Consider the following 15519-nt stretch of genomic DNA (forward strand, 5'->3'; position numbering starts at 1 on the left):
AATTTTGAAAGTAAACGTTAGTTGAACTCTCTCAATACAAAGTGTATTCAAATTTTAAAAGTGAGTAATCGAACATTTTATGATTAAAAACCGTTTTGTGAAATAAAAATTCCATTTCAGTATGTTGTATGTATGCCAACTACGTCATACAACATTGGGATTGTTATGAATACCGTTGATCGACTGAAACTAAGATTAGTATAATGATAACGAGAATATTTATTTATTAAGCACATATTACATCAAAAAGATGAATAGTAGATTGAAATGAGAAGAAAAAAGGAAATGAAACAAGAAAAAATTCTACAAAAACATCAACCAAGCAAAAAGATCAAACCGTGGCAAGCTGACAAGCGCCGATACGCTGATTCTGATTGTCAAGTGTGCAGATAAGTCATCTTCTCGAAAATATTTGGCAGATGAAACTTTTTCACTATGTTTTAATTGTGGCACTAAAGAGGAAGAAAAAGAAGGAATTTGTAGAAACGGAAATAGGAAGGTCGAATATTGGTGGCATCTTTTTTTAACACAGGGTAAAGGCAAGAAAGGTAAAGGTCAGGATGACCTGAAAAAGTACGATCAAGCTTATCAAGGGCAATAAAAGAGGTTCTAAGTCTTCCAATTCAGCGGCGCACACACCTAAGGATCTGTGAAAACTGTGTGGCACATTAAGCAAAAAGAAAATGTTATACTCGAATAATTGATGAGGCGTATATTTACTATGCCTATTATAAAGTTATGTAAAAGAGTTGTTTGACAAAATGGCAAATTTACTTTCTACTTTATACTCAAATTTCAACGGATCAAGTTTCGTGCAAATAACTTGATGCTATTTTACTTAAATACTTAAAGTTACTTAAAACTTAGAATGACTTACCTTAAATGAATGAATTACTTCACCCTGTTCTTTTCCATGCCCGCAAATGTGCTGTGCATTATTTCCATAAGGCCAAGAATGGTAAACAAAAACAGGCTGAACTTGATCCACAGTTTCAACGAAGAAACATTTCGTTAAGTAATTAATTTACAATTGTTTTTTTCTATTAAAAGTGGAGTATTTGATATTTTGCTTTAGTCCCAAGTAACCAGCATGGCCAATTTGCTATAGTAAGTAGAATATTATTTCGATAAAATCTAAGAGCATTTGACAAAAAAAAAGGTTCATCATTGCTATGAAAGAAAGTCAGAACTTTCAATAGCTCCTCAGAATTATCTCTGATCTGCCAGCTGAGTTCCTTTAGGGCTTGACGGAAACAGCTGGGTCTGTGGCTGAGTTGATCTAATCGGTGTTTCTGAACGATCTAATCTACTTATAAAAGTGATTAATCTATTTCAATACAAACCCGTCATATGTTCTTTTGGTTATTGATGTACTACGTCTTCAGGCACTGACGCCGAGAGGGGGGGGGTCTCTGTCTCCCTCATATTTTGAATCTTTACTGATTTTTTGGATTATATCTTAAGTTTTCATATAGTTCCCATGCTTACGGTTTTTTGTCTTGCTTTTACCCCTCCCCTAGCTCCAAATTAATTCCTGTGACCTGTCTGTATCTTTCGAATTATACTAATTTTTTTCCTCGTTTTCTATACAATATCAATAGTGGGACGTAGTCAACGGAGACAAATTTTATCTCAATTTCGAGTTGGTACTTAAACATATTGATCTGATATCTTACACATTATTTGATCCTATCAAGTGGTCTCTATCTGTGACCTAGTTAATTAAGTCTTTTGGTTAGTTTCCGAGATCGAAATCGTAAAAGCTAGCTCGTTGCTCGAAATCTATGAAAGCTCAATTAACAACAGTCAGGGATAGAATGTCAAAAATCGCTTAGGCAAGCAAGTTAGATTGGGGATTATGGAAGGATGCTGTAGTAAGACTTCTAAGAGTAATTTCTAAGGGGAACTGTTTGAATATTAGTATTAAGCACCTTACCTACTTGAAAATTTATGCTTATTCATTTTAAATTTAGGGTTTAAGTGGGGAGTTATATTAACTATGTTGTTAGGGGCAGTGTAAGTAGGGCTCTTGTTTGAAGAATTCAGGGGGTATTATTTAACTGTGGTAATTGAACTCTTGAGTAGTGAACTTGAAAATCCTTCTTCGACAACGTTGTTTGGGTTTAATAAGAGCTAGATAGTGTGGATGATTTATATATATATATATATATATATATATATATATATATATATATATATATATATATATATATATATATATATATATATATATATATATATATATATATATATATATATATATATATATATATATATATATATATATAGACATATATATATATAGACATATATATATATATATAGACTTGACAGTTTCCTGTACTTTCTGTTGCATACTGTTGAAAATATGTGTTTTCATCTCTGCTAAAAATCAGCGTCGTCTAGAATTTTTACCTTTTTTTAGACTATTTTGGCTATTTATTAAGTTATTTTATGTTAAGGTTATTTAATGCTATTATTTTTTCAGACAACTCCTGCGTCATATGTGCATTATCCTCTTCCGCCTCCGTACAAGGTATTACAATATTTTGAAGATCATCAAACTGTTTTGAACGAGAAGCCTGAGAAAATAGGTGAGGCGAGAGGAAAGATTGATGTTTCGAAAATTTAAAATGGTATAAGGTAATTACCTTTTTTGTGTGAATTACAATACTTGCACTGTTAAAATTCAACCTTTTAGTCTGTCACCATTCTTTTTTTTCTCTTTTCATGTGTGTGTATATGTACGCATAAGAAGTAAAGAAAAATTGAGGTGCTAGGGTCGTCAACTTATGATGATAATCGCAAAGGCTTTCTCTATTGCTACTCATAATGTTGCAGCTCTACAAAAAATGCTCCTCATCCCTCCTGAGAAAATTTCTAAGGTTGTCTCGGTCAGAGGCGCAATTCCACTCAACCTCGACCGTATCGATTTCGTTCGTTTTGAACTGTCAAAAAACAGTCAAAACTGCTGAATACAAATCAATAACTATGTAAGCTACATTTTTTGTTTTGGCAACAACAAAAATTATTGCGGAAAGATACAACTTTATGCTTGATGCATATACTTTTGGTCAAAACTAATAAATGATATTATTCCAAAGATAATTTTAATTTTGAGGTAGCTTGTTGGCATGTAAAACATAAAAATCATGAGCAATAATGCTAATTCAATGCCAGGCCGGCCACTGATGGTCAGTTCTGATGAGCTAGCGGAGGTTGTAGGATCTAAATATCTAGGAAGCCTCATAAACCCTGATGGAAACCTGGAGCGCGAGATCATTACACGCATTGCGTGTGCAGGCAATGTTTTTACCAAACTAGGTAAAGTGCGGAAAAGCTCTGCATACTCTCTAAAGCTCAGACTCCGACTCCTAAATGGTAATGTCCTTTCTGTGCTAATATATGGATGCAAGACATGGGTATTGACAAAACAGCTTAAAAAATTAATACTATGTTTCGAAAACAATTACCTCCGGTGCATTTGGGGGATCCACTTGTCTTTTAGGATTACGAACACCTCTTTTTTTTCTTTTTTTTTTCTATATTAGAATGCAAACCCCGTCTTAGAACGCTATGTGGTCCAATCGCAGAGACCTGTCTTGCTTGATTCAGTAAATTCAAAATATGTACTATAGTAAAGGCCCTCGCGTTTATTGTACTCAGATCCAGTCTATAGCAGGAGGAGTAGTTTGAATTATTTTTCTAAAAAAGGTATTCTTTTTATATGGTTGTTGTTGTTGTTTAGGGTTTGACACGTTCGACCAATCGGTCATATGCGTTCGTATCACTCGATTATTCTGTGCCTTCTGTAATCACTAGCTTGCTTGGGTGTCACTTCAGTCAATATTCATTGATCCTGATCAGGTATCACTTATTGTGCTATTAGTTGGGGGGTTATTCGCCTGCAGCAAATGCCTGCGTTGAAAAACGGGAAACAGAGTAATTCAGCTGTGCTTTCTCATAAAACAATTGAAATACATGTACAACCACAATTAAAACAAATAATGTAAATATACATCATTCGTGTCACATACGCCAAATATAAAAAACAAGGCTTATAAAACATTGATAAAAAAAGAAAAAAATACTAAGTGTGATGACTCTAAAATGAGCTAATGATGTCCCAGAACAGAGCGCATTGTGAATGCCTTCTCACACCAATTCCTTAGTATTTCCCTCTCCTTTTCATATTTTCTACAGTTGAAGATGATGTGATGTATGTCTTCATACACATAACATGTGTCGAAGTTGGGGGAAGGGGTCATTTTCCAATGGAATAGTGTTGATTTTATCTTTGCATGGCCAGATCTAAGACGAAAGATACAAGTTGAAAGGATGCGAGATGAGAGGTACATTTCTTTTGACGGCTGCTTGTAATTATAGAGATCCAGGAACTGGGTATGGAAAGAACGGAGCTAAGCCTCTTCTTCCTCCAAAATTTTTGAACTGATTGAAGACAGGAATTCAGGACCAATAATAGGGGTTTGAGCGATCAGACCCAGATGGGAGGCTTATTTTGCAGCCTGGTCTGCTAATTCACTTCCTGTTATACCATAGTGTGCTGGAACCCATATAAATAGGACTGATATACCCTTTCTTGCAAGTTGTGTAGCCAAATTTTCAATCTCCATGGCAACATTTCTTGCTTGGAGTTGCTGGTATGAAAGGTAATCCAGAGCTGACAGTGAATCAGTGTAGACAATATACTTTTGATGTTTGGTCTCTGTTTGGCTTGATATGGCTTGAGGAGAAAACTTAATTGTCATAAGTTCTGCAGAGAAAATTTTAAGGTAGGGGGGTAAGTAGTAGGAAAGAAACAGGCTCTGGGAGGGTATAACTACTGCTCAGCTTCATTTTGTTTCTGTCTTTGAGCCATCTGTGTAAACTTGGATGTAGTCCTTATATTCTGCCAACTTTCCCAGGAATATTTCAAGTTCAATGGGTTTATTAACAAATGAAAATAATAAATCACACATAATCAAAATACTCAGTCCATTCCTGGACGCCGAGAACCAAAATCATTACAATTTAACATAATACGCAGAATGGTCACAGCTCCTAATCTCAGACACAACCATACCCCCCATTTACCAAATAACTAAAACTATTACCTTCCCGTTCCTTACCCTCAGGGGAAACCACCCCGTCATATTTAAAAATCATACATTTGTAATTTAAATTTACTACTTACATTTAATTTTTTTTTTTTTTTTTTTTTTTTTTTTTTTTTTTTATTATTAACTATTCATTTGTAATGCTATTAAACGATTTTTTACTCTTTTTTTAAATGATGCGAGGGAGCTCCTACCTCTCAGCTCTTCTGGGATCTAGTTCCATATCTCTGCACAAGCTAAGTTAGGAGTGAAATCTGATTGCACGGTTGGGATGAAGGGTATTTGCAGCTTAGACGATGGTTAAATATGAGAAACATAATGGCTTGATATAGTTTAACATAATACTTTAAACGCAGATGGCAGCTCTCCAGCTAAAAACTGGAACACTAAGGTCAAGCATGATAATTGATGCAGGGACCCTAATGACAAGTACTCTTCATTTTTTCCAATTAATATCAGGCATCGTTGATGAATCGAATTCAGTTTTCGCAGGTGGGATTTAAAAGTTGATTGCCAGATCATTGCACAATACTGTAAATGGGGTTTTATAAGAGCATTGTACAGGAGGACCAGCGTTTTCTGCGGCAAAGCGCTTTTCAGTTTTTTTATTATTCCAAAATTCCTGGATAGCTTCAACTCTACTGCTTGAATATGATGCACAAATGATAGGTTCTCATCGAGGAGGATTCCTAGGTATTTTGCAAACTGCTTTTCTGGCCGACTAATCACACCTCTGGATGTCCGGATACCACATATCTCCGGATGGACACTTCCAACCCGGGAAAAAAATAGAACGCAAGATTTCTCAACCTTAATAACAAGTCGGTTAGCATCCATCCAGAGATACGTCCCCTCCAGAACCTCCCTCAGTTTAGACATGAGCGCTGTTGAAGAACAGTGAGCTGAGAGTCAGAGCGTCCCGTACTTAAATTACACACTTCTTCATAACGGCTTCTAGGAAATTTACTTTTATCAAATAACGGGGTATCTGATTCATTATTAATTTCTAAATCAAAAATATTTTCTAAATCCAAAAAATGTTCTTCCATCTCTACTAATCTAGCATTACTTTGGCTTGTTGACAAGGAGGCACCCCCGGGAGGATTAGAACAGGAATTCATTACTTACCAACATACTGAAGAGAGGCAATGGCTGTACCTTCGAGAAGAGCAGTAGACCACTCTGAAGTTTGTAAAACCGAACTTTTCTTATAACTCTGGAAAAAAAAAACAAAGCAAGAACACCCGAAAAGGAAAAACATCTCATTGTATAAACAGAAATCAAAAATATGCAAGCGGCAAATTACACATAAACACTCTCTCATGGCGCAGTTATAATACTTCTTAAAATTAAATTTTTCATCAATTTTACTGCTCTAATTTTACCAATAATCACTCCTAATTACTTCAGTATTATAGCTACCCCACAAACCTCACAAAATATTAAAAAAAAAAGAAAAATTCTAAGCGTCCGAATTAGAATCCTTCGCATCGTCCGAGCCAGCGCGGGGAAGCTTCAGCGGATCGTAGCATTTGTCTGGAAACTTCATCCACTGAGTCGTCTTTGATTTCTTGGTTTCTAACCAAAGTTTAATTCCTTTTTGGATCAGACGCGTTTCCGCTATTTTCTCACTCGCTACTTTTTAATTTCGTAGCTTATAACCAAGTGATAAAAGTTCTTTGCGTCGTTTCCCGAGATCAGCTGGCAAGTCAACAGATACGCTAAAACCGGTTTTTTCAGTTTACCACACTCTTTCATTATTTCTGACCGATCAAAATTTTCAAGGCTAGCGAAAATCGGATCAGCGGAATTTTTTCGTTGCGAGCTGTTTCTCAGTGTTGGACCGCTAGAGCCAGACGACTAAGCATTTGACGGTTTCTTCGAAATTCTGTAGACCACATTCATCCGTATCTCATTTGCGGTACCTATTCCGAGTTTTGATTCGAAGAAACCAACTACTTTCTGACGGAGATTTTCGCCATCTGAAGATTCTAGACCGTGGATAACAAAATTGTTTCTTCTCGAGTATAGTTCTGACCGAAGAGCGGTCGATTCAACTCTTAAAAGCTCGGATCTGAGCGACCTGTTTTCCGACCGTAGAAGTTTATTTTCGATTTGCGATTTTCTGCAGGACTTCTTCCATCCGGTCATCAAAATGTTGTTTCGTGAGTGCCATAATTCTCGACTATAATGCCACTATGCCTTCAAAAATTTTCAAAAAAACATGGAGTGATACTTACTCGCAAGGGCCCCTGTATGGTAATAGAAGCAACTATCACTCGGGGCCCTCTTTCAGAAAATGCAGTGTTTGAGAAATTCAAATTTGAAGTTCCCCCGACCAGCATTATTGAACTATCCAATCAGTAATTATCCAATCTCAAAGCCTCGCCAAAAGTCTATCGCCAACGAATTAATTAATACACATATGACAGGATTATACGTCACTATAATCCCAAGCCCATTGTTGTTACGAAATTCACTGATTTAATAATGTTCATAAGTTATCCGCTTTAGATTTTAGATGTGTTTGCTCTGTACTTGGAAATAAGACTGAATGATTTTCATCAGTAGTTGGGGAAGGTCCTCCTTTTTTCCAATGATGATCTTAGGAATAAACAGTTCCCCAATTGCTTTGGAGGTGCTGTGAGAATCATCATCCAAGTTTACAATCAGCCTGCCACTCTCTACGAACTCTTTCATGCCAGGAAGGCAAAGGAATCTCTGAAAAGAGGACATCTCTGTTGGTTTGTAGCGGACATCAGGGTTGTGGTGGCTAATGATTCCTTTGTAAATAATGTGGTTCTTGAGTCTTATCTTCTTTGCAAAATATCTTGCAAGGAGATATTTTCTTCTGGAGTGAAGAGACTGGATCCCCACTTCACAGTACATAGCTGCAATAGGAGTTGATTTTAGGCAACCAAAGGCTCTTCGTAAGATTGCATGGAGGGTAGTGTCAAGTTTCTTCAGGAGACATTTCTTAGCAGATCATATATATAAATGATCCATAGTCTATCTTGGACATCACCACTGACTTGACAATAGTTGAAGCAAAGGCTGTGGGGGCTCCTCTTCTTCCAAGGCAGAGAGCATTAATGAAGTTTTGTCTTCGTTTGAGACTGTCAATAAGCTCATCCAGATGGGGTTTCCATGTCAGTTTTTGGTCAAATACAACTCTTAGAAAGCGTGCATGTTCTGCAACCACAATCCCATGTCCATTCAGTTTCACCAGTGGTTTGAAAGCAGCCATGTTTTGCATTTTTTGGAAAAAATCACTAACTGACTTATGGCTTGAGAAAACCATATTATTACTTTTTGCCCAAATCTACAGCTTTTTGTGAGGCTGACTGTAAGCACAAAGGGTCTCTCCCCACAACTGCGACAGCAATATCATCAGCATACAGAAAAAGCTCTGCTCCAAGTAGGTTTTCCAGGCTTATATCATGACAATAAACTGAGAAGAGAAGTGGACTTAGAACAGCCCCTTGAGGGAGTCCAATGTCAAATGCTTTCCTCTTAAACTCTGATAAGGAGCCCCCCCAAGGAGGCCTGAACCTCCCTACCCATCAAGAATTAGAGGATCCAATTTGCCAGTAGGTCTGGTAAACCCATTAGAGATAGCTTTTTGATTTATTGTCTCATCTACTCTATCAAATGCTGATTCCATGTCTAAAAATATTACATGAACTGCTTATCCTTTTTTGAAGCTTTGTGTTATCAGATGCTCTAGTCTAACTAGGGTATCTGTGATGCTCCTTCCAGGGAGAAAGCCAAGCTGTTCAATTTGGATGTTGTCTGATAATGAGGTTAAAATTCTTTGTTTTATTACCCTCTAAATTAGTTTTGCAACACAATAGGTGAGTGATATCGGGCGGTATGAATCAACCAGCTTAGGGTCTTTTCCTGCCTTGAGAAATGGGATCACTGTTACCTTATTCCATTCAGATGGTATTGATGACTCTATGACAGATATGTTGAATAACTAATTCCATCCGGGCCAGTTGCACCAGGCTGGAGCTTTGAAATGATGTCCTCAACTTCCTGAAAGCTGAAATGAGAAAAGGGAACAGTACCATTTTTGAGACTGAGTTGATGGTGTGTGAACTGTAATGGTGTATCTATATTCAGAAACTTTTTTAAGAAGAGATTAAGTTTCCGATTGGTTGAAAATTCTGTAGTCCTTCCCATCTGTATTTCTGCAGGGATGGGTGTTCTTCTATTTTTTTACCTGAAAAAACCTGGAAATTTCTCCATAGCTCTTGAACAGGGATGTTGTGGCCAAATTTGTCTTCAATGAGCCTTCTCCATCCATCTTGTGTCTCAGTCTTTTGTTTCTTTTTGAATTCTGCTGTCTTTTGCTTGAAAACTATTTTATTCTCAATTGCGGGGTATCTAGAGAAGTTATTTTTTGCTTTTTTCTTATCTAGGTAGGCTTTCTGGCATTTACTGTTCCATCCAGGAGTGGAATTTTGTCTCTTGGGATGACGTTGTTTGTAACCAAATATTCTTTCTGAAGAACCTATGATAGCTGAAGTAATCTTATTAGATAATGATTCCACTGACTCATCACTTGTCTTAATTTCTGAAGCCTTTTGGTCTAATTTGTGTTTCCAGGAGTTCCAGAGTTTGTCTTGGAATTTCCAGAATTTCACTGGTTGTTACCTTGACCTTACTGGGTTGATCTCTAGTGCCAATGATATAACCTCGTGGTCAGAATCAAAGTCACAGGGTTTCTGGATTTCTACACTATTTATAATATCTTTTGATGTGAAATTAAGGTCAATGGTTGAGTACTTGCCTGTCTGTGGGTTCAGCCGTTTATTTAGATCTTTGGGGGGGGGGCAAGGGACAACTTGTTTATGGGTTCCGGGATGTAACTGGTTAGAGGGGTTGCAATTGAATCTTCAGGTGATAGAGTGTCCCACATTCTGTGGTGTAGGTTAAAGTCACCACTAATTATTTTCACAGGGCCACATGCATTCACAATCAATTTGAATTGTTTCAGGGAGAATTTATTTGTCTTTGGAGCATAACAGTTAACAATGCTAATCCACTTATTGCTTCCAAGTAGTTTTATGTCAATTATACCAACTTCCATATCCCCTTGTGGACTGGGGTCATGTATTCTAAAAGCTAGGTCATTTTTCACAAGTGACAGTAGGCCACCACCGGTTTTGTGGGCTCTGTCCCAACGGGCAGTATTGTACCCCTTGAAGTCATGGACAGTATTCTCCTGTTTTAAGAAAGTTTCTTGAAGTAGAAAAATACCAGGAGCATGCCTGACTGAAATATTTGGAGTTCTTTTCTTTTGGCTTGGTTGAATCCCCGGATATTTAATTGGAACACTGAAAGGGGGCTAGTCATTTGTGTGTGAGGGGGTTAGCCTGGGTCTCTGTAGCCTATTACTACTACCTTCTGGGCTAGGTATAGCCTCATTCCTTTACGTTTTCTTTCAGCATCCCTTGGCCTGCTGGTTTGGGGTGGGTTGTTACTGGTTTTAGGGCTTGATTCAACTCTGTTTAGGTTTTCAGCAATGTTGGTCAGGTTAAGGGATGCATTTTGAAGACCAACTGGCAGTATCTTAGAGACTAGTTTGCAAAGTGATGTTATTATCTCGGTCAGATCAGAGATCTGCCTTGCAACACCTTCAAACATGGTCATATATTTCTTGATCAGGTCCTCAACTGGATGGTGGTTAGGTGTCAAAGCAGGGAAGGAGTCTTTATGGGCCATAGAGACATGTTTTGTTTGTGTTGGAAGTCTCTTCTTCAGGACCTTGGTTGCAGCCCTCATGGGGACATTATCAGTGAAGGAATAGGTTACAATTGCTTTCTTCTCCATGAATACTGGGCATTCCCTAGCATTAGCAGCATGGTTACCACTTCAGTTAGGGCACTTAAGTACCTGATCTTGCTTAATTGTTTTAAATTGGGGGCATTCATTATGAGTGTGTTGTCCACTATATAGTAGGCATCTTCTGTCTCTGCGGCAATTTGAAGCCATGCGGGCAAAACCTTGGCAGTTGAGGCAGTGTATTTCCCGGGGGATAAACTGCTTAACTGTATACCTTGCACCCCAAACAAAGATTTTCAGAGGGAACTGAACATCCTGATTGAAGGTGTAAACCAGGGGGATAACTGATGGGCTTGGGTTTTTAAAGGCCAATGCCACTTGTTTTATTCTATTGTCAACTTGGACCTCCTTGACAAATTCATCCAGATGGGTGACCTCCTCAGATGGGATAAATACAATTCCTTTTTTATTTCTGATTAAAGCAGGGTTGGAACTAGGACCAAGCGCAAACTTTATTTTACTGCCATTTACTGCTATATCTGAAATTGAAAGTATAGCAGTAGCTACTGATTGGTTTGCAGCTAATACTATAAGGGAGCCATCTGGTCCAAGTCTTCTATCATTGAACCATAATGGCCCCTGCACTCATGATTCTGGAGGTGTTCAAAAACTTTTTTTTCTACTACCTAATGTCAACAACCTAGTGGGTCTCATTTGGACTTTCACCACCTAAAGCCAAAATCCTAACACTAGAGTTATTTGGGTCAGGGGTGACAGGACTACTAACTGTCCTGTCAGTCATCACAAAATAAAAAAAAACAATGGGCTAAAAATAATCAGGTAAAACAACAAAATAAAATCACAAAAGAAGTAAAATGTCAAATGAATAAAAAGAAATAGGCTACAAGCAGAGAGGGGGGGCTCAGTCCCTAATAAATTAAGCAAGCAAAATAAATCTAAAGCAGGCACAGCACTAAGCTTCAAAGGAGAGTAAAAAGGGGTTGATAAGCACTCTCAGCACTTTGATAGTTGCAGTATGCAGGAATCTGGGAAAATTTGCACCAAGCACAATAATAGTCAAAGCAACTCAAAGGCCAAAAATGCACAACAAAACGAGTGTACAGGCGTCAGGGACCCCAAGGACAGAGCCCCTTGTGATTTAATCAACAAACCGTGGCACAGAGCTATCCCTACTTGGGAAATAGCAATTCTGAATATATTTGCATCATTTCAATTTCAATTCGTCGTTTCTTCCCCTTTTTATATGCTTAGTGGTGCCTTGTACTTGCACATCATTAGGAAAAGTGCTACTAGTCCTTAACACAGCTGCGCATGCTCCTCCCCAATCCGAGTCTATTCAACGCATTCCCTCTTTACCCCTTCCAAGAAGTTCCAATTCTCTTTAAATCTCTTTCAAGGATCTCTTCCTATCCCATTTGGGGCCGACATTTAGTTTGGCTTTGGATGGTTGGCCGAAAAGAGCGATCTTTGACAATATCTTATCCTTCATCCACAAAACGTGCCCTAGCCATCTCAACCTTTCAAGTTCTTACGTAGTTCTATATTAATATTTATGCATATATTTTTTTTAATTTAGCCTACTTTGTTTTAATTTTAGACTTAATAAAGATTGCTTTATTTTAAGTCATGTTCAGCAGGCTTTTTCTCTCTTTCCGTTAGGTCCAAAAGGGAAAAAGGGGAAGAAAGTAAAGTTTGAACCCTCTAGGCTCGGGGTTTCCCTAGTGTCGAAATCCCCTTCAAAATCGAAAATTTCAAGATTTCAGTTTCCCTTTCCTACACAGTGGGAAATATATTGCTTTTGAAAATGAATAAAATAAAGAAGGTCAAAATGATGATAAATAAATTAAGTTAGGCCACTTGCAGCTCAAGTTAGGGGGTCATAGATAGTAAGATGTAAAGAAAAAAGTAATTTCTCATAGGTAGCGCAATAGCATTGCCTGAGTAAAGAGCAATGCGTACACAATGTACCTCTTTTTTTTACCAAGGCATTTCCTATAGAAGGATTTGTAGAAACTTCGAAAAGGGCTCAATCGATTGGAAATTACGATAGTTCTTATGTAGTAAATTGTTTATCTGGATGATCAAAATTATAACGTCTTTCGTATTTTACCACTACTATGATCATTTACAACACTTAGTGGCCGCAGTACCCATGCATAACGTTCCATTCCCCATTGTTCAAAATATCAAGGAGCTTTCATATATGAAAGTCCAAAAATAACCATTTCCTCGGAATCTCGTCTTGCAACTCGTTTAAGAAGAAATCTAGGTGTCTTTTGTGGTAGAAAGATATTTACCAAGACTGATAATATAGCACCATTGTCACCCAGCTAAACCAAAATGTGTTATATTGCATAATTAAACATTACAGGGAGGTGGAGAACGGAAAAATATGTTTCGAAATTTTATTTCTTACAAATATATAAATTTTTTTAGATTACAGATATATGTGCAAGATTAGTTTTGTACACATACAAGGTACGACGAAACAATTTTTTTATAGAAAGAACTTTTTTAGAAAACTTGTACTTGGAAATATCTGAGAGCCAAAATAGTGAAGAGAAAGGACTAGATCTAATAATAGAACTTAGTTTGAGAGAGTAGGCTGCAAATTTTAAGCTTCGAGAAATGTCACATAATGCCTTTTCAATCTTAAAGTAGTGAGTTCACTTAGGCTGTTGAGGAGTAATGTAATATTTAGCTAGCATTGTTTGCTTAAGTTTACATATTGAAGCAACAAAGGCTTATGTTTTGTTGCATGTGAAACTTTATGCTGGTAATTTTTTATTATTGAAACTGGTAGAAAATCGTCTGTAAATGACAGCTTCCCAAAATTTGTTATTAATAAGGCTGGGCTTTAGCTGTAAATTTAGGTTGTACAAGAAGCCATTGTGGATTGCCATACTGGTACCGCAGATTTTGCTGTAAAAATTGGTAATTTTTTATCTTGTATTGTGCCGGTGCTTTTTGTTATTTCAGCACATTGAAGTAACCGATTTTAAACATTGAATTTATGAAACTTGTATGAAAAATAACAGAAGTATAAAAATGGCCGCTTACAGGGAAGTTAGATCAACCTAAAATGAACTGGCTAGGTAAGATAAGATAAGATATTTATTTCAGAAAATGGCTACCACAAGCCCCGAAGGGCCGAATTCGCATTTCGGGGTCATATAATAAAAAAAGACATAAATAGCACAACAACTAAAAAACCGGCTAAACAATGCCAAAAACAACAATATCAGAAACGCAAAGCCATTCATTATCCTAAAAAAAAGTGTAAAATTCAAGAAGTTGAAAGACGCACAAATTAAAACAAAACCAAAAAAAAAAAAAATTGATATAAAAGTAATGTTAAAAAAGTTTAAGAGAGTAAAAAAAAAGGGGAGCGAACCGACTAGCCAAATGGACACCACCATAAGTATCACCAGTAAAAAAAAAAAAAAAAAAAAAAAAAAAAACAAAAAAAAAACTAGCGGGTTATATTATCAGTAATGAAGGGGACAGAGGTTTTTTCATATCTGGAACTAAAGCAACGGATGGAGGAAAAGATAAGAATGGGCTCAGAAACAGTACATGGCAGGTGGTGTCTGGATGGGGAGTGTCTTTTGGGGAAAATGTTTTCCGTGCGAAGGTTTATTATTGCATTTTTTGCAAAACGGAGGCACAGCGTTCCTCTCCTGTGCTCAAGAATTTCCAGCTTGGCCTTTTTTAGAAGGAGTGAATATGGTATCAAAGTTTCTTTAAAAATTATTCTTAGGGCTCTTTTTTGAATAGATTCAATTTTATCTGATTCATCACGGGAGATGCCAGGATGCCAAACTGGACAAGCATATTCAAGATGCGGCCGGACAAAGGAAGTATAAATCCTTAAAGAATGGGATGAGGGGGTGTTAAATTTATTCAAGAGCTTAAGGAGAGATATGGACGCATTAGCTCTACGGACAATATCTTTCACGTGCATATCCCACTTTAAATTAGAGGAAATTGTAACCCCAAGTAATTTAAAGGAAGACACAGAAATATCTGGGGGTCAAGGAAGGCGGGAATAGATTTCAAGAAATTTATCGTAATTATATTTGATTTAGTGGAATTTACTTTCATATTTAGGTTCTTAGCTTCATCCGAAATGTGGGATAGAATTTCAAGGGGGTCACTTTTAATATTCCTGTGACATACTTCGAGGATCGTCAAGTCATCCACGTATTTCCACCTGTGGGGGAAGTCCTTACCAATATCATTAATCACGACTAGAAATAAAAGTGGTCCCAATAAGGTTCCTTGAGGAATTCCACAATATATAGGGAGGGGGTTAGAGAAAATATTTTTGTATTTAACAACTTGGGATCTATTTGAAAGAAACGATATAACAATATTTACTTACAGAGGATCAAGTTTAAAGTTAACCAGGAGCGAACAATTTATGGTGGTGTGGTCAACCAGGTCAAAAGCTTTTTGGAAATCAACTAAGACAAGGTTCAGCCAGACATTTGGTTTATCATGATTACTTACGATGGTATGCATTAAGTGCACAAGGTAATGTGTGGTGGAAGTTTTCTTTAAGTTACCAAACTGCCGGGTGTCAATACGC

General features: G+C 37.1%; 1 protein-coding gene across 2 annotated transcripts in view; it reads left to right on the forward strand.

Moving 5' to 3' along the window:
- Positions 1 to 15519, forward strand: part of LOC148947313 (uncharacterized) — a 126843-nt gene that overhangs the window by 99553 nt on the left and 11771 nt on the right. For both annotated transcript variants that reach the window (XM_089097005.1, XM_089097004.1), the window contains exon 8: positions 2489 to 2643. In XM_089097005.1, the coding sequence (XP_088953131.1) occupies positions 2489 to 2632 (144 nt within the window). In that variant the 3' untranslated portion in view covers positions 2633 to 2643. The remainder of the gene's footprint in view (positions 1 to 2488; positions 2644 to 15519) is intronic.

Source organism: Artemia sp. Qi Xiang Cuo, chromosome 11 (genome assembly GCF_049724085.1).
Source record: "Artemia sp. Qi Xiang Cuo chromosome 11, ASM4972408v1, whole genome shotgun sequence".
NCBI classification, from domain to species: Eukaryota; Metazoa; Arthropoda; class Branchiopoda; order Anostraca; family Artemiidae; genus Artemia; species Artemia sp. Qi Xiang Cuo.